This window comes from Urocampus carinirostris, chromosome 2 (assembly GCF_059441175.1).
Source record: "Urocampus carinirostris isolate Australia breed hairy pipefish chromosome 2, RoL_Ucar_1.0, whole genome shotgun sequence".
Classification (NCBI taxonomy): domain Eukaryota; kingdom Metazoa; phylum Chordata; class Actinopteri; order Syngnathiformes; family Syngnathidae; genus Urocampus; species Urocampus carinirostris.
Genome location: NC_142350.1, coordinates 23,473,805 through 23,500,872, shown reverse-complemented (window position 1 = coordinate 23,500,872; position 27,068 = coordinate 23,473,805). Strand labels below are relative to the sequence as shown.

General features: G+C 40.1%; 2 protein-coding genes across 4 annotated transcripts in view; one reads left to right on the top strand and one right to left on the bottom strand.

Moving 5' to 3' along the window:
* LOC148371413 (tax1-binding protein 1 homolog A-like) overlaps positions 1 to 13,847 on the top strand; it is a 46,889-nt gene extending 33,042 nt beyond the window's left edge. Inside the window, exons 12-17 of one of the 3 annotated variants that reach the window (XM_088329472.1) lie at positions 978 to 1,354; positions 3,789 to 3,875; positions 5,731 to 5,902; positions 7,590 to 7,795; positions 9,849 to 9,931; positions 13,659 to 13,847. In XM_088329472.1, coding sequence (XP_088185598.1) covers positions 978 to 1,354; positions 3,789 to 3,875; positions 5,731 to 5,902; positions 7,590 to 7,795; positions 9,849 to 9,931; positions 13,659 to 13,812 — 1,079 coding nt within the window. In that variant the 3' untranslated portion in view covers positions 13,813 to 13,847. Of the gene's footprint in view, positions 1 to 977; positions 1,355 to 3,788; positions 3,876 to 5,730; positions 5,903 to 7,589; positions 7,796 to 9,848; positions 9,932 to 11,221 lie in introns of all 3 variants that reach the window. The other 2 variants (XM_088329471.1, XM_088329469.1) reach the window with 2 other exon arrangements.
* Positions 13,848 to 15,162: 1,315 nt separating this feature from the next.
* Positions 15,163 to 27,068, bottom strand: part of LOC148371412 (juxtaposed with another zinc finger protein 1) — a 28,848-nt gene continuing 16,942 nt past the window's right edge. The window contains exons 3-5 of the mRNA XM_088329476.1: positions 24,275 to 24,471; positions 21,823 to 21,992; positions 15,163 to 20,164 (exon numbers count right to left, since the gene is read on the bottom strand). Coding sequence (XP_088185602.1) covers positions 19,988 to 20,164; positions 21,823 to 21,992; positions 24,275 to 24,471 — 544 coding nt within the window. The 3' untranslated portion in view covers positions 15,163 to 19,987. The remainder of the gene's footprint in view (positions 20,165 to 21,822; positions 21,993 to 24,274; positions 24,472 to 27,068) is intronic.

Here is a 27,068-nt window from a genome sequence, read left to right as displayed (position 1 = left end):
ACTCATTTAATGCCATAACATATATACACATTGTTATTTTTTCAAACAAGAAAAAAGTATTTTTACGTTTAGGCACTAGAGACATATATCACAAAGGGTTTGGCACACCTCATCAGTAAGTGCTAAGCCTTTAAGAATGATAAATCGCAATTTAATGGAAGAAGCAACTTTAATCAAATATTTTTCCATATATCGAGGACGCCCCCATTTCCAAATGTTGCTTCCTTTTTCTGGCGAATGAGTGCATGTAGGCAGCCCCATATGCGATTAGGCGTAGTGAAGAAAAGTGAAGATACAGATAACCTTTCAACGGAGCTTTTTCTTTAAAAAAAATAAATAATAATAATAACCTAGTTCCTTCGTCATCGTCAGGGCAGAGAGAGAAGAAGTTTCATGTTTGTCTTCAGGAAGGTGATTGCCATGGTGACCAAAATCGTGTGATCATGTCACTGGAAACATGGGGCGCTGAAAAGTTTTTGCAAAATTCATGCATAAGTTCTGTGTTCTTGCAATAAAATGTTATTTTGCTAGCAAAAGTGATATGGAAGATATTGGAGGTATCACAAATGGAAAAAAAAAATCGCCGAAGTGAAAGTTCTATTTGAATTACACCCTTTCACAAAAAGTTTTTTTTAAGATTTTTTAAAAAAACGAGTATTCTCAAAAAACTTCAATGTTCAACTGTTGTTTATTAAACAATGGTAAAAACTCGAAACATATTCAATTTTCTAATGAAAGATGAGGCTTCAAGTTTTCTTTTGATATGCTTATTAAGCTATAAAACCAAATTTTGCCATTGAATGAATTAAAAAATTATTTTTATGCACTGTATCTTCTGGATCCATCCTTTTGTATCGTAACATAGTCTAGAACTGTATTTTTCACAAAGCAACATTTGCAGTTTTTATGCGTCAAGTCGGGTTATTTGTCTGCTTGTGGCGCATATAAATGACATGAATTGTTGTTTTCCTTTGCAGATAGTAGTTCCACAGAAGCCCTCCGAGAGACCTCCGCCATGACGATCGGCACGGAACTGGAAAACCCCGAATGTACACGGTGCAGCGGCGAGATCGAGGACAAGTCGACGGTTTGCGCTACGGCGGGCGGAGACGCCCGGCAGGAAAAAGAGCGAGACGAGAAGAGGGAGGACAGCCTGCGGCTTACGAGTTGGGTGGAAGTGGAACCCGAGTGTGGGAACGGCGAGGAGACGGAGGAGGAAGGAGGGAGAGAAGAAAGGAGACGGAGTAACTCTGTGGAGGTGGAGTTGGCGCTGATGGAGCAGCAATGGAAGGAGCAATGCGCCATCAATGAGGCTCTCAAACGGCGGCTGGCCAATGAGGAGGAGCGATTTAAAGTGAGCTGCCAATTATTATTTTTTACACATTTTTACACGTTTTAAGCATTTTTCAGGCCAGTTTTGCAGTACCGTCAAAAGAAAACATTTAGTGAGAATCATGTGTTTTGCAGAGCCACATATGTTACCCCCATTTACATATGCCATTTTTAAAATTGCCTGTGCAAGTATCAAGACATGATTTTTAGATCTTGAGTAAATCACGAATATATTTGTGGAGCTTAACAATACTTGTGTTGATATTTGTGAGACACATCTCTCCCATATATGTATAAAAATGAAATTAATAGAGGCCAGACAAAAATTACTTCATGCATACATTGTCATTTTATTTTTGGCGATTTTTGAAATTGACCTTTCGCCCCGGAATCGATTTTTGTGACGTCATATCCGGATTGTAAAAACAAGGGAAGGCAACGGAAGTGTTAGAAGATAATATTACTGCAGTGGTATTTTTGTAGTATTTCTGTAGAATTATTTTTTTTTAAGGATTTCTGTTTTACCTTTATAGTATTTCCTTAGTATTTTTATAATATTACTGTAACTTTAGTTGTATTTTTGTTGTAGTATTTTGTATTACAGCATAATGGAAGTGGTATTTTTAGTTGTATTTCTGTAGAAGTATTTTCTGCCCACTGCCCAAAGATGGCTGGGATGGGCTTTAGCATTCTCGCGAACCAACTGAGGATAAGCCGTATGGATATTTTTGAAGTATTTCCATAGAAGTATAATTTTAGTACTTCCTAGTACTTTTGTCGTCTTTATTTAGTATTTTTAGTACAGGAGTGTATGATTTGCTTATTTTTGAGAAAGAAACTGTAATAATCAATTACAAGTGATACAAATCGAATCGGGGACCCTAATATCGTCCCACCCCTAGAAAGTAATATGTAGCTTATAGTTGCAGGAAGTTCTTCCCATGACAAATTACCACTGGGAAACGCTAGCTCCATTTTTGCATGGCCCATAATAAATAATTGATATGTAATCCTTGCACTAATACAAATTTTATAGAGCCCTGTTTAGGTGTAGCATGTATCAAACCGTTAGTAAAGAAAACATATATAAGCCGGTCATCTTCGTGAGTTACCTTTCATTTCACATTTATTCAAAGGGGCAGTGTGGGATATTTAGTGCCTCTTAGTACAAAAACCTTCATTCAGTTAAAAAAAACATTGATTTAATGCAAGGCACAAATACATGAACTATCATACCAAAGTCAATTTTTATTAAAGATCATGGGTTGAGAAATTTGTATTTCTTTTACATAGCGGAATCCATAGCTAGTAGTCACTGCCGTGTTTGTCTGGCAACTTTCTGCTATGCTGTGCTCATTTGGCACTGATTTTCATTGCATTAGGCAATACAGTGACATGTAGTGGTCAAGTATTACACGCTGTAACTTTAAGAATTACATTATGCATTGGGTTACTCTGTTTTTCTAAACCTTTTTGTTTTATCTTGTTTTACTTGTATTTTATTATTATTATTTGTTTCGGTAAATTAAGATATTTATAAATTGTCTACTTTTTCCCCACAGGAACAGATTTTTTAAACAATATTACTTACATATATTTTCGACCTAAAATAAGAACAATAACGTAAACAAAGGCCCCTTATCTGCTGTCATCGAGCTTCTAATGCCCTCTGGCGGCCGTATTGGGTACCCGGCCAGCCCAAGCAGCCGAATGCAATCTTCTACTGGCTCGGCATAATTGGGCTGATGTGCTCGTTGTAAATAAGACATTTTCTTATTTCAGTCACTTTGAGGTACGGAAGGTATAAGAGAGCCCGATTTTCAATCCTCGTGCACCCTACGAGGCCCAGTTGACATGAACCCAACGACATTTGGAGCGTGTTTATCGGCGCTCCAAGCAAAAGGCTTTTTGCCCCCACCCCCCCGTCTTTGATCGGACCTCCGGTCCGAGGGCCTTGTGTGTCCTTAATGACCGACTGGGGGCTGGGCTCACCCCGCCGTGTTTTACGACTGTTTACATCAGGCGCGGAGGGGACCAAGCCGGAGAGACAGACAGACAGCCGGTCCCGCTGACTCCCCACCTGAACTTCACCCTTTAATGCCGCACCATAAATCCCTCAAGAAGGAGGAGGAGGGGGCACCAGTGAAGATAAAAGAGAATCGGGGGTGGGCGGAAAAAAAAAAAGCAAACACAATTCAAGAGTTGGGAAAGTGGGCCGGACACACAGACATGAAGCAGGGAGGGAAGCCAAGGGGATTCGGGTAATGGGATGAAATGAGAGACGGGAGGCCACATCCACTATCCCACCGTGTCTAACAGATTTACAGCCATCTTGTTTCTAAGCGGCCTGGGGACCGATAACGGATCAAGAATGAAACTCTTATCGGCCTTTGTTTGAAAGTCTGGAGTGAAATGCACCTTCGCTAGTTACTAAACTTGCCCTTGTGTGCTTTTAGGTGCAGATGGCGGAGAGGACCAGGGAGGTGATGGAGTTGAAACGGGACCTCGCACAAGCCTTGACCGACAAGGAACGGCTGCAGGAGGTAGGAATCGATTTCGATTTTTCAAAATTCAATTTCAGTTTTGCATCCTTTTCTTGGTGCCGTTTTTCTCATCACTGAAATGCGTCTTAGATTATTTATGAGGTTCTGTATTTGTTTTTTATGTTTTTTGAAAGTCCAGTTGAGGTTTTTTTTGGGGGGAGTTGGTTTTCTATCATTTTTCTTTGCCTCTTTTTAGTTTACCCCTTTTAATTGCTTAGTTATAAGTTGATTAATTAGATTTGTAATAGTATTAGTTTTTCTGTACTTGATATCAATGAAATAAATACAAATAGACTATAATTATAATAATTTAGAATGGTAATTTAATAAATCATAATTATTTTCCAAATTTTAGTTACTGTATTTTAAAATAGGTTACATTTATTATCACATTAATTCAACTCTCTCCCCCTCCCCCCTAAAATATGTTGTTTTTTGTTACAGTATATTATAACAGGGTGTCCATGCACCTTGAATTATATTTTTATCATCAAAAATGTTTTATACATTGTTCCAAATGGAAAAAAACGAATGTTGTGCAATTTAGAAAGTAACACCCTTATTTTCATAAAGTTGATTTAAATAAAAAGAAAAATAATTCTAAAATAACCTTTTTAATAAAGAATTATGGCTTATTCTTGGTACAGGACAATGAAATCAAATGTATTCTTCCAAACTGGCCTTTAGTTGGCCTTTTTTTTTTTTTTTCAATTTTACTTTTCAAGAGTTTTGTTTTGCCTTACTGTAAAAGTTTTTGTCCGGTTTAAAAAGTTGGTCAAGGGGCCCACCTTGGAGACTCCTACTATTTATATACATGCAGACATTTATTTTTGGACTACATTAGTCTCATCCAATTGGTTTTGAATAGAACACAATTGAAGCCTAACATATATGAGGTCCCTGTTTAAAGCATTTGATATTTTGTTCTGAAGTATTTTTGTAGTTATTGTCGTGGGACTCTATTGGAGTAAATGACTCTCGAGACCATTTTATTACTTATATACTACAGTTAACCTTTGTTTAATGTCAATTGGTAGGCAGGTGAAGGGGGGCAACCATCTTGTGACCATATATCAAAATAATATGAAAATGAACTTATCGTACAGGGTGTTTCTGTTGAAGCATACATTAAATATCACAGAAAGTAAATGTTTAAAGAAAATAAATGAAAAATTATACAAGATTTATTTTTCCAAATCTGAATGAAAAATTCAAGAGCGTGTGTTTTATGTGAACTCCAAACGAATGTTGGTAATCCAGCTCCTGCCAAACACACTGAAACATATTTTGAATAAGTCTCAGCAGTTTACTATATACTTTTCTTTTTATATACAGAGGACCTGCTCGTGAGTTAGTACAGGGAAATGCGTATATTTATTATAATTAATTCAAAAGATTCAAAGGATATCAACTTTTTGAAACCCCCTGCATATATATAAATTGGAATACAATATGAACGGTTGTATTTCGCATCAATATTTCTTTTTTTGGGAGGTGGTAAAGCTAAACGTGTGATTTTTGTCAGTTGACGTTGGAGCCACTTAAATCTCGTTCCTCCCTGCTCTTTTCCTTCCCGGCGCGCTCGAAGCCAATTTCCGACACCCGTGTCCTCCCCCGCTAATTAAAATATCTTGCGCCGTTTCCCGTCTCCCCGTGCAAATGCCAGGCAGCATGTCTGTTTCACCTCCCCAACCCTGGTTTAAATGTTAAACCTGCTAACAGAGCACTAATGAAGTCATCCAGGGAGGTCGACAAAGGCAAATCTGATGCCCGTTACAGTAAGGAGTGAGCTACTAATGCTGAAGCGAAAGTGGCGAAGGAAATTCAAGTCGGTGGCGTTTGACATTCTTTGCAGGAGTTGCGTCTCTTGCAAAATGGACAAAAGGAGGAGGTGGCCCGAGCGGGGCAGCCCATCATACTGCGGTACCCGCTGCCGTACCCGCAGGACCCCTCGCCGCCACCGCTGGTGCCGCAAAGGCCCGCCGAGCTGCATTTCGGCAATCCCTACGCTACTGAAGCCGTGCAAGGTACTATTTTATCCGGGTTCGTACGGGTGCTTGAAAGGCTTAAACTTGTATTTTAATATTCTGTTTTCAAGGATTGAAAAGTGCTCGAATTGTAGGTGAAGTGCTTGTCAATGCTTGAAATTCTCGTCATGTTTCTTAGGTGAGGTGTTGAGCTAGGGTTTGGCCTTCAAATAAGGGTTCTAAACCTTTTTTATGGTTCCAAACTAGGTGTGACTGTAGGGTTGAAAACGAAGGTTTAGGCTCTTTATTAGGGTATTTTAAACTGAATTTAGGGTTCAGAAGTAGGGTTAGGAGCTAGGGTTTGGCCTTCAAATAAGGGTTTTAAACTTATTTCATGGCTCAAATGTAATTTGAAAACTAAATTTAGGCTGCCTATTAGGGTATTAAACTTAATTTAAGGTTCTGAAATAGTATTGGGGCTAGGGTTTACAGCTAGAGGTGATCTGGTTTAGGGTTGAGCTCCATGTTAGGGTTCTAAAATAGGTTTAGAGCTAATATGGTTTGAAACAGGGTTAGGACTAGGGTTACAGCTGGGGGATACATGTAAAGCTAGGGTTTGTGCTACTAGTTGGGACAATTTTAGGATTCCAAAATAAGGTTGGGCCAGAGTTGGTGTTTGAAAGTAAAATTTAGGCTCTCTTTCTTTTGGTCAACGCTGGGTTTCTTTTTTTTTTTTTTTTTTTTAAGATACATGGGAAATTGGAAAATTGGCTTTGAAAGTCCTTAAAGTGCTTGAATTTGGCCATAAAAAGGTGTACAAATCCTCTATTATGTAACTGCAGTCTGCTTGGTTGTGTACCGCTTATGTAATCATTTGAGTACCGTATTTTCCGCACTATAAGGCGCACCCGAAAAGCCCAAACTGGCCAGAAATGTGAACGTATATTCCGCAGGATTGGTACAGTTGCTTGAAATGCTTGTAAATACTTGAAATTGCGGCCATGTTTCCTAACAAGTATGCTTAAAAATGATGTAGACACTGTTCTATGTTGGCTTGGCTTTTTCATTGCATTTCTTTCCTCCTCATTAATGGCAACTGGCATTAGTTTGTATGGCGTTGTCCTATTAAGCATCATCGCCCCCTACGGATCATGCCCGAGAGGATAGGTGCATGCTACACCTGAACTCGGGCACAATGCAATGTGCATTAATGCTAGGATTATATCAATTATGGACATTTACTATAAGCTATGCAAAACATTAAGGTTGTGTTTGTAACAGGAAGAACTTCCTGCAACTGAAAACGTGTCATTTTCTTTTACAAACACAGATATGGCGAGAGATTTGTTTAGAAAACAAATAAATTCATGATTTACTTAACATATTAGAATCATACGTTTTGATAAATGCACAGATCACAGATATATTTGTGGCTCAGTAAAGTACATGACTCACACCAGATTTCTTCTTTCGATGGTACTGGAGAAATTGCCAAATGGGCTTTAAAGTCCTTAAAAAGTGCTTGAATTCGCCCATGAAAAAAGTGTCTGAACTTTGAATCCAGTGCCCCTTATTTGCGGACAAAATTGGGAATGTGTTACCATCATTGATCAATTATTGATCAATCAGTACATTTTATTGAGGACCGCCAGGCCGTTGGGGACATGGGTGGTTGCTCACAATTGCATTCCCTTGGACGCAGATGGTGCAAACACTACGGTAATTTAATTCCATAAAACAATTTCAGAACAAGAAAGAGATGTTACATCACTAACTTCAGAACACCTGAGCCGTCCTCCACCTGAGGCCCCATCTTGCGCCACACCCTGCGCCCCGCCAATATCACCAGCAAAGGCCACGCCTGGCTGGGACAGAGAGGTGGTTTGCATCCAGCCCTCCCGCAACACCAGCCCCCCGGAGACTGCTGAGAACCCACCACAGGAACCGCCAAACGTAAGAATACAGGACTGTCTCAGAAAATTAGAATATTGTGATAAAGTTCTTTATTTTCTGTAATGCAATTAAAAAAACAAAAATGTCATACATTCTGGATTCATTACACATCAACTGAACTATTTCAAGCCTTTTATTATTTGAATATTGCTGATTTTGGCTTACAGCTGAAAAAAACTCAAAAATCCTATCTCAAAATATTAGAATACTTCCTCAGACCAAGTAAAAAAATAATTTTATAACAGCAAAACTAAATCAAACATTTGAAAATGTCCATTGATGCACTCAGTACTTGGTTGGGAATCCTTTTGCACGGATTACTGCATCAATCCGGCGTGGCATGGAGGCAATCAGCCTGTGGCATTGCTGAGGTGTTATTGATGCTTAGGATGCTTCGATAGCTGCCTTCAGCTCATTTGCATTTGTAGGTCTGGTGTCTTTCATCTTCTTCTTAACTATACCCCACAAATTCTCAATGGGGTTCAGGTCAGGGGAATTAGCAGGCCAATCAAGGACAGTGATGCCATGGTCAGTGCACCAGTTACTGGTGGTTTTGGCACTGTGGGCAGGTGCCAGATCATGCTGGAAAATGAAATCCTCATCTCCATAGAGCTTTTCAGCAGATGGAAGCATGTAGTGCTCTAAAATCTCTTGGTACACAGTTGCATTTACTCTGGACTTGATGAAACACAGTGGACCAACACCAGCAGCTGACATGGCTCCCCAAACCATTGCTGACTGTGGGAACTTCACACTGGATTTCAAGCAACTTGGATTTTGCTCCTCTCCAGCCTTTCTCCAGACTCTGGCGCCTTGACTTCCAAATGAAATGCAAAACTTGCTTTCGTCTGAAAAGAGGACTTTGGACCACTCTGCAACTGTCCAGTGCTTCTTCTCCATAGCCCAAGTCAGACGCTTCTTCCGTTGTCTTGAGTTCAGAAGTGGCTTGACCATGGGAATACGGCTATTGTAGCCCATTTCCCAGACACGTCTGTTAACTGTGGCTTTTGATACCTGGACTCCAGCTTCAGCCCACTGTCTTTGAAGCTCCCCCAAATTCTGGAAGCGGCTCTTCTTCACAATTTTGTTAAGGCTGCGGTCATCTCTCTTGGTTGTGCAGCGTTTCCGGCCACATTTTTCCTTTCCAACAGACTTTTTGTGGATATGCTTTGAAACTGCACTCTGTGAACAGCCTGCTCTTTGAGAAATTTCTTTTTGTGTCTTACCCTCCTGATGGAGGGTATCAATGATGGTCCTCTGGACAGCAGTCAGATCAGCAGTCTTCCCCATACTTGTGATTTAGTTTACTGAACCAAGCTGAGTGTTTTTAAGGCTCAGGAAACCCTCGCAAGGTGTTTCGAGTTAATTAGATGATTCAGGTGATTAGTTGAATAGCCTACTTGTATACTTTTTCATGATATTCTAATATTTTGAGATAGGATTTTTGAGTTTTCTTAAGCTGTAAGCCAAATTCAGCAATATTAAAATAATAAAAGGCTTGAAATAGTTCAGTTGATGTGTAATGAATCCAGAATGTATGACATTTTTGTTTTTTTAATTGCATTACAGAAAATAAAGAACTTTATCACAATATTCTAATTTTCTGAGACAGTCCTGTAGATGCTACCTTCTGCCCTCTAGTGGTATGGATGAGTCTTGCCCGAAGTTGGTCTGTGCTACTTTGAACTGAAATCCAAGGCCCCCCCCTACCTATTACTTGATCATTTGCATACCTGTGATAACCTATTCCATGTTCTACTCCAGGGGTCTGCATCAGGTTTAAAAAGCTGGTCAAGGGGCCCACCTTGGAGACTCCTACTATTTATATACATGCAGACATTTATTTTTGGACTACATTAGTCTCATCCAAATGGTTTTGAATAGAACACAATTGAAGCCTAACATATATGAAGTCCCTGTTTAAAGCATTTGATATTTTGTTCTGAAGTATTTTTGTAGTTATTGTCGTGGGACTCTATTGGAGCAAATGACTCTCGAGACCATTTTATTACTTATATACTACAGTTAACCTTTGTTTAATGTCAATTGGTAGGCAGGTGAAGGGGGGCAACCATCTTGTGACCATCAGTCCAGCAGACGTGGGGAAACCAGAGGCAGCTTTTGCTTTGACGCCAGGTACGTAATACTCTTATAGTTGAGTAGATACTCAAGATGAGGAAATAAAACATTGATGACTTGCAAGGAGAACAGGAGAGGACTGTACAAAACCTTTAAGATGCCAAATTCCAACCTGAGCCCTTTTTTTATAAAACGTCCTTTGTTTCAAAAAGCGGATCCGCCTTAGGAAGAATAGAACAGCAACATGATTGGTTGATGGTGAGAATGACGTAAACTGTACTTAAAATAATACTAAAATACTATAGGTATATGAACCACTACAAAAAACCTGAAATATTACAAGCATACTACTCTGTAAATACTACATAACACTACAGATATGCAACAAAGAACCGTTACAATAATACTACTGATGCTCCTGGAATACTATGGAAATGCTGCTGTACTGGAGATTGACAGAATCGAAACAAAACAGCGATACAAGCATGTAAATGAACCAATTAAGTGAATAGCGAGTGAGAAGGCAAAAAAAGCGTGAAAGTTGAGCACACAAGTGCAGTTATTTTGATTAACTCTGCATTTATATATATTGAGGAATATTTTTGAATAATACAAGTTACAAAACCTTACCAGCACATGCTGTGGAGTGACAGAATCTTTAATTGATTGGATAAAATCAAAGAAATGCCAATTCTTTTGGAGGATCTGAAGCATAATGTGCCGCTTATTTACGCAACCAAAACAATGCATTCAAACTTAGCATTTATGAAATGAAAATAGCAACCTTTTGAAAAGGTAGTCAATAAAATAACATCAATATAGTTAGTTTGATTTCTGTGCAGTTATCATGGTCAGATCAAACACACACCCACTGGTTTACTACCTACCTGGCCGGTGGGATGGGGTTTGGGCTGCTTGGCGCTAATAGTGAGAGCTTCTCACAAAAAGGAAGAAGGCAAGCAAATGTGTATACCTATGTAGAGGGCATTTAATAACAAGTTGAATGTATTGGAGTAAGACTACAGTTTATTTTTCACAAATGTATTCAAGTCCATTTATAGTGATTTGAAAATATTCCCCAAAGTAGAAATGTCCCAAAAGTAACCCAAGTAGTCACTGTAACTTGTTACTATCCACTTCTGGATGAAAGTAATGGGTGCAATGTAGCGTAGTAAGAGTACAGTGTACAGTTTTTCCTTCTCGTGTCGAGCGATAGTACAAAATGTCCCAAAAGTTGAATAAATGTCACTCGTTACTACCTGCCTCAGGGTTTCAGTAGCAGAGTAAGAGTAGTTTTTTCTTCTTTATGGAGTAAGCGGTTACTAGCCTTGTACTCTTGCGTTCCAGCAGCGTGCACAAGCGCTGCCCACTGTGCGAGGTGATCTTCCCGCCGCACTTTGAGCAAAGCAGCTTCGAGCAGCACGTGGAGAGCCACTGGAAGGTTTGCCCCGTTTGCTCGGAGCAATTCCCTCTGGATTGCCGGCAGATCGTCTTCGAGAGGCACGTCCTCACCCACTTCGACGGACACGTGCTCAACTTCGATCAGATCGACTAAATGGGAAAGGGACTGGATTTGTAGAGAGCGCTTTACACTTACCTGCACATAGGGGGCATTAGGGGTTCAGTTCGACGTTTTCACCCGAACTTGCTAACTTTTGGTCCCGAGACGAGGGCTCTAGTGCTGCCGCCTCTTTCTCAAGTGTTCCACCAATGGCAAGTTTAGCAGAAGCTTTCATTTCAAAAGTGGGCAAAATACATCCCAACAAACGAAAATGGTCAATATATATAGATTACATATAATATATATATGAAATAGTAAATAAAGTACTACTATTAAAAAATGTTTTTCAGGTGCAAACTTTGTCCCTTTTTATGTACATAACAAAAATATGCCAAAATCGCTTAGAAACGGGGACCTAATTATTTTGCTTTCATTTTGAAAAGAAAATGAGAATAAAATATGATAATAAGATTACAAAAACCTTTAAAAATAGGCCAAATCATCTAAATAAATACTACATTAAAATAATGCTACTTCAGATATAGTATGACAGAAATGCTACTACAGTAAGATTCCAAAAATGTGAAAGAAATACGCCGGAAAATACTACAAAACCTTGATATACAATACTTAAAATCCCTCTCCAGTAATCCAATACAGAAGTATTACTACAATAATACCATCACAGTAATATACAGTGGGACCTCGCTACTTCGCAGTACGACGTTCGCGGCTTCTGAGCATCGCGGTCTGTAATTTTTTTTTTTTTTTTTAAGGGGCGTCGCTACTTTGCGGATTTTCACTTATCGCGGGTGGTTTTGGTCCCCATTAACCGCGCTAACCGAGGTCTCACTGTAATTCAAAAAAAGTAATCAATTAATGTTTATCTGTATAGCCCTGAAATTCTCAAACGGCTGCACTAAATGTCAATTACAGTAATACTCCAAAAAACTACGGATATACTTCAGTAATACTATGAAACTCAATATGAAATGTAGTGCTTAAAACAGGGATCAAATTATTATTTTGCTTTGATCGTTTCGAAACTAACCCTAAACGTCCAGGGGAGGTCCCATAACTACTAATTCCTTAATGACTGTAGGCATTTCCAAACTGCGGTACATAAGGCCCACATTTAAAAATGGGGGTGTTTGAGGCGCAATTTATGGCCTGGAAAATATGGTATGTTGTTTGTAAATAAAGATTCCATTTTAAATGTAAACGCAAAGTAAGATGTCTATGGAGAGATTTCTGAAACCAGAATGCTGCTTTTCTTCAGGAAAGAGGAAAGAAATGTCATATTCCAAAAGAAAAGAATACATTTGAAATGTATCCGCACAAAAAAGAAGAGGCTTTATTCTGAATGTAATGTACATAATGTGTGTGCTGTGAACTGTGACTGCCCTCGACTGCTGTGCACTTTCTGCTTTTTGTTCAGGTGGAAGATGACGCTTTGAGCATTTATTAGGGTTCCCGCACTTTTTCAAGACTTTCAAAGCCAATTTATTAAGTGTCCTCAAATTGAGAAATTCTGTGCTTTAGACCTTAGTATCTAAACCTACCCTTAACCTTGTTTCAAACCCCGACCCTAGCCCTAAACCTATATAGGAACGAAACATTCAGTTTAGAACCCTAATAACGTGATCCTGTCCTAGTTCCTAACCCTAAACCTATTTTATAACCCTAATAAGGAGCCTAAACCTTAGTTTCAAGCGCAACCATATTTTGGAATTATAAAGTAAGTTTAAAACGCTTAGTTGAAGCCCAAACCCTAGCGCCAAACCCCGTTTTGGAACCCTACATTTATACTTGAACCCTAACATAGAACTGAAACCTTAATTCCTAAACCTAACTTTAGGTTTAAACCTAGCCCCAACCCCATTTCATAATCCTAAATTCAGTTCAACACCCTAGTACAAAATCTAAACCTTAGCCCCAATCCTATTTTGAAACCCTAATTTGAAGCCCAAAATCCCTGCTCCTAACATCTCACCATTTTGAAGCATTTGCCAGCACCTCACCTAAAATTCGAGCACTCTTCAAACCTAAACACAAAATTACAATTCAAACACATTCAAGGATTAAAGCACCTGTACAAACCCCAATTTATATTCCATTCACTGAATATCCAGACAATTGAGTGCAGCAGGTCTGGTTACTAAAATTACTATTAGTGCAGCATACGAGCCCAGAATTCGTTTTCCCTTAACAAGGACAAAAAGGGGAGCGGGACTTTTCGCTAGAGGTCCCAAAATTTAACATAAATGCTCAAACTGATTTCAGACGATATGAGGTTTTCGCCAAAGTCCTACCGCCTCCATACTCCGTTTCAACCTCATGGATCGATGTAGATGACTCTGTAGCACTGGCGTCTTTCGGAAAAACAGCACAACAACTGGAACACCCACGTGTACGTCTTTACTGTGTGTACGTGTGAAACTGGAAGAAGAATAAATGAATTTATCCAGTTGATTATTCCTACTTCAGTGTGATTTCTATAGCAACCCCGAGTCGAGTGGAATGACTTCATTGAAATCAAACTAGCTAGTACTAGCTCATAAACAATACTCGGTTAAGAAATGGAAGAGGACGCGTTTGCTATTTTACAACCCCAAAAGCCCGAATGACAATTTTGAGGTTCTACAGCCACTTACCCTCCACAGTTGAGCTCATAATGCGATGGTCGGCAAGTCCCATGATTCAGGCATTTGACATTGCTGACTTTTTTTCCCACTGTTTTCTTTTCTAACCACTTATGTTAGCCACTTGGCTTTAGGCTGTTAGTTTGATGCTCCATGTTAATAATGCTTGCTTTGTCCTTCATTGTCACCTGCTCCCACAGCCAGTTGTCACATCTTTGGATTTTCCCCCACCGTTTCCTTCTTTAGCCACTTCAGGTTATGGCTTGGCGCTATTGTTTGCCCGCTTCGTCTTTCATTGTCACTCGCCTTCCACAGCCAGTTGTCATCTTTGACTTTTTTCCCAGTATTTCCTTGTCTAACCACTTGACCTCAGGATATGACTCTGTGTAAATAAAGCTTGCGTCATTTTTCATTGCCACTCGCCTTCCCCAGTTTGTCATCTTTGACTTATTTTCCAGTGTTTCCATCTCTAGCCACTCATGTTAACCACGCGGCCAAAAACTATCGCTCGCTGCTTGTTTGCCACTCCGTGTAAATAAAGCGTATTTCTCTCTATTGTCATCTTTGACCTTTTTCTCCAGTGTTCCTTTCTCTAGCCACTCATGTTAGCCACTTGGCTGCAGGCTATCCCTTGCTGCTATTATTGTTTGTTACTCTGTGTAAATAAAGAGTGGTCTCGTCAATGCCACTTGCCTTCTCCAGCCATTTGTAATCTTTGACTTCTTTCCCCATTTCCTTCTTTAGCCACTCGTATAAGCCACTTGGCTGCAGGCTATTCCTCGCTGCTACTACTGTTTGCTGCTCTGTGTAAATATAGTTTTCAAATTCTGTTTTCTTGCAATCTTTGACTGTCATTTAATGTAGCTTCTCCCTCAAGCTGCTTAAGTGAGCCACTTACACCAGCTCTGACCAACTCCAGCTATCAGCTCATTTCAGCTACTCCGGGTGGTTTTTGTTGTCGCTCTTGGGGATAAGCACCACCTCTCATCATGTCCTGTCAGTGGCTGAAATTCATCCTTGCTCATGCAAGAAAAATATGGAAGTAGGTTTCTGAATTTTGCCAAATGGTCGTATTTCTTTTTCGAATGTACTTGCTTCAGCTCCGTTCTGATCTACTAGTGAATTATTACACACTGTCACACTACTTGACTGTCAGTCTTTATTCTCGAAAAGGCTTCCCTCCCCTCTCGTTGACATTGAAGCAGCTTCACTTTTCTCTAAAAAGACAAACCCCCACCCTGAATACAAAACATTTAAATGTCCACGTTACATACGAAAATATAATTTAAATGCACTTGACCAAAGGACATGATACGATACATTCACTGTACATTGTAAATACAGGACCCTCACCTACCTACTCAACTTGTGTAATACTTTGCCGCCAAAGGAGACTCGCAAGAGAGCTTCTCGGGTTCACGTATTGGATGCTTCTTAATGCACAAAGAATATTATGAGAGGATGATTGCAAATGTCATTGGAACAATCCTCAAACTCCCCCCTTAAGAGGCAATGAGTGACAATACGAATCTCCTGTTCCACAGGAGTGACCTGGCACAGAAATGCATTAAACGGCACAGTAACAACTCTAGGCTGATGTTTAAAACACACATTCTTTGCACACACTCGCACATCTGGAATGCCGTCTACAATACTTAACAGGTTTTAGTCGCTAATCTCTTATTTTGAAAAGTACAAATCACCATTCAGAGTGCATGCATTAGAACATTCAATGTACACCCGCTTTTTTTTTCTTTCGTAAGTAAAGGTATTCCCAGACAATCAGGCACTGAACGTGTCGTGTTCCTCTGCACGATTTTGCAATATGTTGCAAAATATTCCACGTGCCGGGGAACTCTGAAAATTTAGCCTCAAAATGGACTCATCCGGCTTATTGATTCTAGAGCTGTGACGTAGTTAGAGGAACACAACAATTGCAAAATGGTGAATCCCATTACCACAACATATGAGGCTAGCTCCAAAACAGACAGCGATTGTAGGGAATAGCATATCGCTTATTTCTCAGCTCGGTGGATTTAGGGTTGCGTGCCTGCCCTATGACTCGGGCGAGCCTTGACCAAGTCATACCTAAGACTTACAACATTAGTACCCGTTGCCTCCCTGCTAGGTGCTCAACATTAGGGGTTGGAATTTAGGGGCATGATCATCTGATGACTAGTAAAAAAAAAAAAAAATCAAGAAAAAAAAAAAGACAAACTTTGCTAACCGGCCTTGTACCAGCTCAGTAGCCTAGATGGTAGTGTGCCCGCTCTGAGACTGGGAGGTCGCTGGTTCGCGCCTCGGCCGAGACATACCTAATTGGTATAATGCCGGCGCCCTCTGTTGGCTGCGGCTGCATCGACTCGCTACAACGGGTCAGGTGTATCGACATTTCGTTCTGTGTACATTGTTACAAAGAATGACAATACAAAGGAAATTATTATTATTATTATTGTGACAGTTTTGTCATAGTAAGTGCTTTGACGTCAAAGCTGCGTAGAGTAAGTTTACCTGATGCCATTACAGCGTGCATACCTTCTTTGCCTCCGCCCGCTTTGTGATAGGCGAATGTGGCTTTAGTTTGTGTTTTTTGCCGGATGTCACAGTTGGTATAATTTTGTGTCGAAGCTCCCAGTTTGCGACATGGCCTCCGAGGGCTTTCCTGTTTGGTTAGCTCCCGGGTGGCGCTCGCAGGCTGCCTACTGCGTGTCGTTTGGCCGGCTGGCCTAAAGTTAGTGCCCTTTTTTCTGTGTCCCTCGGTTTATTACCGGCCTGCTTTGCCTTTGTTGCCATAGCCGCTCTTTGTTGTTAGTTCCGGTTAGCCTGGCTACTCGCCTTGTTTTTTAATCAACTAGCCTGTTGTAACGCCAGTTTTGCAGTGTCCCTAGTTTATTCCCAGCCGGCTTTGCGTTTATCGCCCTTGCTGCCTTCCTGTGTTGATTCCCGGTTACCCTGGCAACTCATTGCGTGTTTTTGTGTCGGCTAGCGTTGTGTTTTTCCGCGGAAAACTTTCGTTGATCTCTCTCGTGTGATATTTTTGCCACTTGCTCGCCATTCGTTGTACTGTTGCTGCATCCACCTGCGACACAACACCTAGGCATTCGCCACAAAACTACCAAAACTTGGCTTAAAACACTCGATACCTCGTTGACCAACACATAAAACATTATGGAGACTGGCTTGCTGGTGTTCCTCCGATGATGCCACAGCTCAGGATGCTAAATACATGATATGCTATCTTCAAAATGCATTATCTGAATCAAAATAATGGAATCATACCGATGAAATCTATATAAATGTACTAATTCTTTACAATTTTGCATGTTCCAGAGTTTGGGAATACCTTTAACATTGGCGACACAAACATGTTCCTGCCTCGTGCCCAATATCCCTCCCATCCTGATCAGGCACACAGTTTGGGGAATGTTTGGCAGTGGAGAGCTGTTTGGCAACAGTCATGGAAAACAAAAATCTAGGTTGGCAACTGGAATGACATGGATTTTGAAATGATAGAAGTGGGGGGAAAAATGATGAGGAATTCTGACATGACATGAGCAGGGGGACACACTAAATCTATTGGGCAAAAGCCCCATTTGCCTTAAGGTTGCGCTAAATTTGGTTACCTGACTATCCAGGGTTTATCTGTGTTTTCTAATTGAATCTTGTTCACATTGAATACCAAAATTTGGGGTTGTTTAGAAATATCCTTATTTTTTAAAGAAAGGACTTTTAGAAATGTCTAATATTTAATGTAATATCTACATAGGTGTATATAGGCCTGTTTTATGCAACCAGCACTCCAGTACATTATGTTTGCTAATTGCATAAAAAGGCTAAAGAAATGATTAGAAAACTTAGAACAGCTTAGCTGGTGAGAGAAGCTATAAATCTGGCTTTCCTTTCAGCTAGTCTGGTATCTGAAGCAACACATTTGTGGGTGTAAATGGCCCAAAAAATAACTTGTGTGTAAAACTCGCCAGTCTATTCTTGTCGAAGAGCTCCTACAGCAATGTGTACTACTCCCTTCAGAGAACAGCACAAACAGGCTCCAACCAGAGTAGAAAGAAGTGGGAGGCACAACCAAGCAAGAGAAGTACATTAGTCTAGTTTGAGAGACAGACTCCTTACGGGTCCTCAACTAGCAGTTTTCTACAATATTTCCCGAAAAAAGTGTCAACAGCTACAGTGAAGAGGCAATTCCGAGACACCTGCTTTCAAGGCAGAGTGACAAAGAAAAGCCATATCTGAAACTGACTGACAAAAGGGAGATTAATATAGGCAAAAGGACACAGACATTGGACAACTTGTTTGATTTAAAAAAAAAAAAAAAAGCTTCACTTTTTCATGAAAAACAAAATTGTCTGGGTGACCTCAAACTTTTGAATGGTAGTGTAACTTTTTGTAATTAGAATTTAGCGTTAAATCACGTTCTTTGCTGAAGCGTGGAATGCATGACAAACATCGGCTGCTCGGTTGGCTTATATGCAAATTTTTGGTCGTGTGTCACCAGTAGCAAATCGTAGGACACTTGTGGGGGGAAGGGGGCGTGGCTTATAGAGAAACAACAAGGACCCAATGGTGCAAATGTAAGCATGCAGCCACAGAATGTATGGTAAAATTGTGCTGAGTTTTATTAATTTCACTTTAAAAAATAAATAAATAAATTGCAAAACACCCTCTGTTCTATATTGCTGACTTGAAGCTTAAAATGATAAAGGCCGCTAAAAATAACACGTTATATTTGGTCCCCACCAAATCTACGCCCTTGGATCATAAAGTTAACTTACCTACAATAAGATATTATATTTGGTACTACGATTTTGAAGTACCGCCACACTTAAGATCCCTCTCCTCATGTCATGTAAGGGACTCCAAATTAACATATTCAATAAGGATTCATGTAACACGAAATGGAGTTTTAGCAAAAATACTTGGAATGAAACTTCAGACCAGTCAAGGCAAAAATACTGACAACAAAGTATACAAAATAAAGCTTAAAAATAAATGTAGCTATTCATGTAAATGCTTGCGAATAAGATCATAAATTTGATATATACAACGACTACATATGCGTCTACTGTTTATATAGCGATTTATAATATAACTTAGAAGATCCCGTGAGGCTTCCGATCCAAAGTCAGTAAACAAAGCAAAAAAAGAACGAACATACTTTCTGGCTTGGATCGGAGCCCGCAAGGTAACTTCCTGGTTAGGCAGGGGGCGGGGCTTAGTTGGACTTCCTGTCCCTCACTTCCTGTCACTTTTTAGCACCTTGAGCAAGGTCGAACCGATGATAGCATATACGAAATGTGCAAATGTACAACAGACATAATACAAAGATATACTTTTGAAAAATACGAGTGATATAAGATGGATAGGAAAGGTGAATAATACAGTGCCTTGAAAAGGTATTTGCCCTTTTCCTGCATATTTGTTCCTGACAGAGATCATCAAACCCATTTGAATATCAAAAAGACAAACCACGGAAATACAAAATGGTGTTTTGAAATGTCGATTTAAGTCACAAAAAACAATCTGAAATAGTAATCGCCCCCTGAAACAAATATCGAGTTGGGCCACCTTTGGAAACGATAGAATTTACAATAAATGGTAATGAGTCTTTCACAACTATGCGGAGAACATTTGGCCCACTTTGAGAAACTTTCAAATCGGTCTTATTGGAGAGTTTTCTAGCAGGAATTACTTTTTCACATAGTTGCGTTTTGTATTTCCCTGGCTCGTCTCGGTGTGATAATAAAATGGGTGTGAAGAGCTGAAACCTCGGTGAGACATAAATATGCAAGAAAACCTGAATTTAGGAAGGGGGAAAATCCATTTTCATGGCACTGTACTTAAAAAAAAAAACGAGTGATAGGATGGATAGAAAAGGGAAATAATAAGGTATAAAGAACTTAAAGCATGCACTTTAGTGAGCGGTGAGCATGTTTCAGGGTGGCCCCCTTTGCAGGTCTAGCCTTGAATCTTGCGCAGGATCTCGGTGGAGACGGGCGGGTGGAAGTTGATGGTGTGGTGCCTGAGGCCCTGCGAGGTTTTGTAGCTTTTACCGCAACGGCACTTGAACGGTTTTCTCACACGGATTTGTGTCCGGTGGCCGTTCTTGGCGTGGTACTTGATGCCGTTCACGTTCTGGAAGAGAAGGTATTCACTTTGACTGCCAACGCCGCAACAGAACCCATTTTTCTTTTTTTCGATACACGCATAAATCTCAAAAGAGCGGGCGTGGTGGGATCGGGAACGCGTCCATAAAAACGTCTACAACTCATAAAATGTTCTTATGTTCACATGTGTCAATGTGACATTGAAATTAGTTTAAAAGCTGCTATAAAAACGTCACTATTCTTAGCTTCAGGTCCCGTCAAGGGTGACTGACAAGGCTCCCCTTCTTAAGAACTTTTTGTTAACCCTCCAGTTAAAGCTTGAGAGATGATTTTAGACTTGACTTAAGGCTTTTAAAGCTGCTTTAACTCATGAAGTAAAGCTGATTTGACTTTGGATTAAAACTTCTAAGTTGCGCTAACTCTTGTGTTAAAGCGCTAAAGGCGCTTAACGCTTGACTTAAAGCTTTAAATTCACTTAACCCCTGACTTAAAGCTTCAACCTTCTGTAGCTCTTGAGTTAAAGCTACTATGCCGCTTTAATACCGGAGTTAAAGCCTTCAAATCACTTAAAATTCCTAGTTAAAGCTTTCAAGCTGTTTTAACAGAAAAGTAGCTTTAATGTTTTAAAGCTGTAGTTAAAGTTTGAACTTTTGACAGCACCAAATCATAAACAAGAAAAACATGAATAACCCTTTTCCCTGCAGCCATTAGAGGTCCATTACAACTAATTTACTGCCATTGGCAGATTTTATATCAAAGATCAATTTTAATCGAATAAGTCGAAATTATTATAAATACTAACAATGCACAAAGTAGTTACAACTTCCCAGTAAGATGCTGTAATTGTCTTTTTGCACAAAAAATGGGGCAAATAAGTTGGAACGATCCATTACTTGAATCTAGTACAACATTTCTGAATTGTTATGTATTAACTGATCCTGTCATTGGAACTTTTCTCGAAAAGAAATGATTTAGTTTTCAGGTTGGTGTTTTTTGCAAAACAACCCACTTAATAGGGTTTGGTGTTGAGGTGGCTTTAACTCAAGGGTTAAAGCAGCTTTCAAGTTTTAAAGTGGCTCTAAAGCTTTCTCTCAGGAATTAAATTACCTAAGAAGCTTTAACTCATGAGCTACAGGAGTTTCAAGCTATTTTAATGTTAAAGCAGCGTTAAAGCTTTTAATCAGGGGTTTAAGTTGCTTTGAAGCTTTAACCCAAGAGTTGAAACAGCCTAAAAACTAACTTAAAGCAGCTATAAAGCTCTATCTCAGGAATTGGAAGCTTTAATTTGTGAGCTACAGCAGTTTAAGGGTCAAAAGTTACATTGAGATGACCTTTTTTTTTTTTTTTTTTGCTTAACCCAAAAAGGGTTGGTTTTCACCCAAATCTTTTATAGAGCAGGATTAAAATAAATACTGTACATTCATGTTTGTGGATAGTGTTACTTAGATTAAACATTGATTGCTTTACAGTCTATAACACTGCAAAGTCAATGCTAGTTTTGTTTGACTCAGTTCCCACACAAAACAGTCACATGATGGTAGCATTCTCACACTGGCCAATCCCCAAAAACTGAAAGATACTTTTGTTTGCTGTCACATAGAGATTATATCACTGTGATCTCTGTTTTGGGAGGCAACGTGATATTTGCATAAAGTCCCCCGCAAAGCGTGGGATCAACTCCCTTACCTTGTATCTCTTCTTGCATCCCGGCACTGGGCACGCAAAGGGTTTCTCCTCACCACCGTTCATGCACATGGAACTGAGGATGGATTCAGAGCTGATGGCGCTTTCGGTGGTCCACGATTCGTCACTATCTGATTCCTCGTAGTCCACCTCTTCTTCGTCGTACTCGCTGCCTGTGATCAGTTGTTGGGTTGGGTCAAAAGACATACCTTATTTTCCCGACGTAAAGGCGCAGTCAAAAACCAGAAATTTTAATGTGCGCCTTAAAATCCGCTGTGCCTTATATACAAACAAAATGGGAGAATGCTACTGTATTTGTCAAATGATTGACCAGCCTTACAATTCGGAGAATACGGTAAATTACAATTTGAACAGAGTTATCCTACACTACACATTTTATTTGTCGGATAAAGTGTCAGGGTTTGTCTACCTTTTTAATGGCTAAAATAAAGCACTTTTTAACAACTTTCAAAGCCAATTTTCAAAAATCGCGATTCTTATTTGCCATTTTTAAACTTGCGTGTGCATTTATCACAATATATGGTTTTAAGATCATGAGTAAATGATTAACATTTTTGTTTTTGAGACAAATCTTTACCTACCAATATAGAGATATTGGGTAAAAAGGACAATAGTATGTAGCTTACAATTTCAGTTTCAATTGCCGCTTCACAAGACGATGCCATACAAACTACTGCCACCTGCCAAACACAAGGGAAGAAGAAATGCAATGGCAAAACTAAGCCACCAGAAAGCACTGTCAGTCTCAGTTTTAAGAAGACTTGTTGAGGACAATAGAAACAATTTCAAGCATTTACAAGCGTTGTACCCAAAATCGGAGCACTTTTCAATCATTGAAAACACAAGAAAATTCAATCATTTTCAAGGATTTCATATATGAACCCCGTGCAAGTGTGAGTTTGTACTAGCGTACCACGTAAAAACACCTCGTCTGCGTCTGGATTCTCGTGTGTTTCTGAGTCAAAGTGCAGTGATTGTCACCTGGAAGCTGATCATTAAGTGGGAGTGATCCCTGGGTGGAAAGGTTCTCAGAAAAATAGTTTCCACTCGTGTGCATCCACACAAACACTGCCCCCACACACGATCACACAGGAAATTCTGCACCTCAGCATGAGGAAGTGGATGGTACCCTGGCACATGTGTGCATATGTGTGTAAAGGTGCAGACCCAACACTGCATTAGGAACCATTTGTGCTGCTCTTGAGCTTTGCACATTTGCACAAACACACACACTGGCCTATTGTGAACACACAGCGTGACAGCTGCTATGTAATTAGAAGAGTGTTGACTGGTTTGCTCGCTGCAGAAGCTCCTATATTTGACACACATACTGTCTGATAGGGTCAAAACTTATCCTAGTACAGAGACCCATTGCTACTTGGCGCTTTGGTTATTGCTGGTTCACTCCTTCGCAGATTTGTTATCAAATTGTCTTTGATATCAATGTATCGTGCGTTTTGTTCCTAATAGACTGCGCAGAACACATTAGGGAGGGTGCACTGTGTTGGGTGGGTGTGACTGTGTGGGTGACTGTGATAGGCTGCTGTTTGCTGTCAATCAAACAGCCGGGGCACCTACAGTCAACATCTTTGAATCAAAACCAACTGGAAAAGATACCGGCCGCTAGCTTTAGTGGCTCGTGACGTTGAAAATAGATTAATCAATGAATCTGACCTTAAGGAAAGATAGAAGAACGTGAAGAAATGCTGACCACCAGCAAGTGATGCGTGGATTGGTGTTGCGTCCAGCAACCGACTCAGGCAGTGTCGGAAGGCAAGCAACAGCCTGGCTGCAGCTCCGGCCAACTGCTATGGCTAAGCTAACACCCGGTGCTAGAGTACAACCACACAGGCGGAGGGGCTTGAACGTCCATGACAGTGTGGCGGCAGTCCAAGCGCTCGGATTTCCGCGTGAGGGTCGGGGGGTTATAAAGCACCAGACCAAACGGGTGGACAGGGCGTGCGGGGTTATGTAAGTGGGGGCTTTTCGCTCATACCTAAAGCTGCGCGTGCTTTTGATGAATGTCCTACAATTTCATTTTCATTTTGTATAATGACAACAAAACATTTCATTCAACTGATAATTGTGTGTTATGTGTTATTATTTGTTCATCTATAGTTTTTATTTTGTTCCAGTCGTATAATTCTTAGTCGGTAATGACGTCATCTCCAGGTAAATTGAACCCTTTGGGGGCTTTTATTGAAGGTGCGATGCTACTTAGTGGTTTTTTAACTTTTCGCCGGTGGTTATGGTCCTCATTAACCTAAAAAACCCAGGGATCTCTGTGCTGTGTTGACCAACAAGAAATAGCCACACGTTACTATGAAGTGTCCTTTTGACAAGTGCATGTAGTCCGGGGATCACCAACCTTTTTGAAGGTGTATTTCTGACAGGACACTGCTAAAACCAACAGTAGGCACACCTGTCGTCATACCTGTCGGCGTGCTACTGCGGAAAGAGGAGGAAGGCGTGATGGGCGGCGTGACCGGAGGCGTCAAGTTGCCGCTGGTGTGGCGAGGCGGCGTGGCCGTGCTGTTCCTCGATAAGGCGCCCGTAATGGACAGCGACAGTTTGGGCGTCACCTTCTTCTTCATGGTCTCTTGTTCCCGTCGAGCTGCGTCTGTCATAAACCTGACGACGAAAATGTCTTCAAAATCCGAAAAGCTGAGAGAATTTCATGCAATATGTGTAAAGTTTTTAGTCTTAAGAATTAGAATAGAATTTATAGAATTTACTTTTATTGTCATTCTTTGTAACCATGCACACAGAACGAAATGTCGATACACCTGACCCGTACAGTTAAACTGTAGAGAGCCGATGCAGCCGCAGCCAAACAGGGCGCCGCCATTTTAGACCCAACTGCTGTGTTGGGAGGCATTAGGTGACCAAACCCCCCAAGTACCAATGTTGTAAGTCTTAGGTATGACTCGGCCGAGGCTTGAACCAGCTACCTCCCAGTCTCGGAGCGGGCGCCCTACCATCGAGGCTACTGAGCTAGTTAATTACTGCACTACCAAAAAATATAATATTTTCGAATATGTATAAATGTGAAGTTGATCAAAATAACTATGACATTTCATTTTAAAAAAAGATTGCCAACGCCATGGTGTGCTCGCTTGCACCCTTTTTTGTCCTCTCACTCAGTTTTAGTTGATTGAATAATGTGTGTTTTTTCATTGTTGCTGCACATTTGTTAGTTGAGCAGGGGGGAAGTGTGTAGGACAGGGGTAGGGAACCTATGGCTCGGGAGCCATATATGGCTCTTTTCATGAGTACATATGGCTCTGAAATAAAATTAACTATTGCACATCTCTCTGTGGCGTTCCAAAGTCAAGTGATGTCATCCCGATTTTGGTCCATATAAAGCCGAAGCAACTTAATGCAAAAGTTTGATAAGAAACCATTTAAACGGATAAATAAAAATGCTGGCAAACGACTTTGATTGGGTGAGCAGTACAGGTGGGTGGATCCCTGCACACAGCGCAAGGCACTTCCTTCTCCCTCTCTCGCTCAGTGCAGTCTACACCGAAAGGGAATATGACGATATGCTTATTGTTTGCAGTAATTTGTGACATTTTTACAAAAGAACTTTGCATGCACATTGTTTTGAAACCGGGATTAAGGACATATTTAATGGAACAAAATTGCCTCAACACTCTTAACTCAAGGTGGAAGACACATTGTAAATGGCATATTTACATTGATTTGGGACACAGGATTTGGCATTATTATCATTTCAAACATTTGATTAAATCATCAAATGACACACAAAATTTGCTGAAGAATTAGCTTTTGTCTAGAGAGCGTGTTTGGCAGATTTTTCAATTTTGTCTGAAAATATATGATGTGGCTCTCTCAATTTCTTTTTAAAACATTTTTTGCTTTTATGGCACTTTGGGTCCAAAAGGTTCCTGACCCCTGGTGTAGGATATTAGGGGTATGCAACCCATTGAGCACAGGTATGGGTCGAGAGGAAAAAAACGAGTCGAAGATTGAAAATAATCCTAATTTGGACTAATTTTAATTACCGTATTTTCCGCACTATAGGGCGCACCCCCAAAAAATAGTTTTTGGTCCTATATCTTCCATACATAAGGCGCTACAATGGGAACGTCGACAAAACAGTCAGATAGTTGAGTCATATTTATTACCCCCTTAACATTCCGAAAGCTTGCAAAGAAGCAAATACGTGTCGTAGACACGTGCGGATGCGGTGTCCGTACGATGACACTCAAATGCATCGTTCCAAATATCATTCGGAAGGTTAAAGTCTTGGGATTCAAGAAATGCCAACCATTCCTTAGTTTCTATTTTCTTTTTCGCTCGCAACTTTACTGTGCATATGACAATAAACACTTGGAATTGAGTTTAATTTAAAAAAGACCCATCACAGAAACATCGATATCACTCTGAAACAAGATACTGGGAAAATATAACCAAAGTAGCTCACCGAATTTCGATAATATTGTGCAACCATGGTCCTCTTATATCCTTGAGTGTAGTAAATCCAGGAGAGTAAAATATTTACAAATACAGAATAGTAAAACATGTTTTATCTATGCCGTAGACAACCAAACTTGCTATTCACATTCATCTTTTTCGGCCAATTGCAGGCTTTGTTTTGCCCCTTTAGCCTATGCGAGCCTGTAAATGATAAAAAGGATCCGCATCCTTTACCTCCGAATAACTTTAGCCAATAGTGATCGTTTCAAATGATGATTGACACATTGGCTGGGAAATGAAACGCGGCATATGTATCCCAGCATACACCGCGGACGACTTCGCCTTCGGGGGAAATTCTATTCGGCGGCTGCTTGCCTTAGTTGCAAGACTTTGTGACTTAATTTTGATCCATATATAAGGCGCATGCTCAGTTTTTGAAAAAAATAAAGGCTTTTAGGGGCGCCTTATAGTGCGGAAAATACGGTATATAAATGGTTTTAAGCAGAGTGTTCAAAATATTTAGTGTAATCAGATGAGAAGTAGATTTTTTTGGAATTATAATCCTGTCTTGTTTACCATGCTTTGCGGGTGTGAGTTGTTTGCCGTGGCATTGCCTTTCATAACTGGTGTATTTATGATTTAATAGTTTACAAGGGCAGAAATTCATCATAGATCAAGCTTCATAATTTTCCCCTAAAATGCACCAGTTTGATGTGTTTGAATTTAAAATGTACCATTTTTCCTTAACTTTATTACAATTTGCCACAAATTAATTAATTAATTAA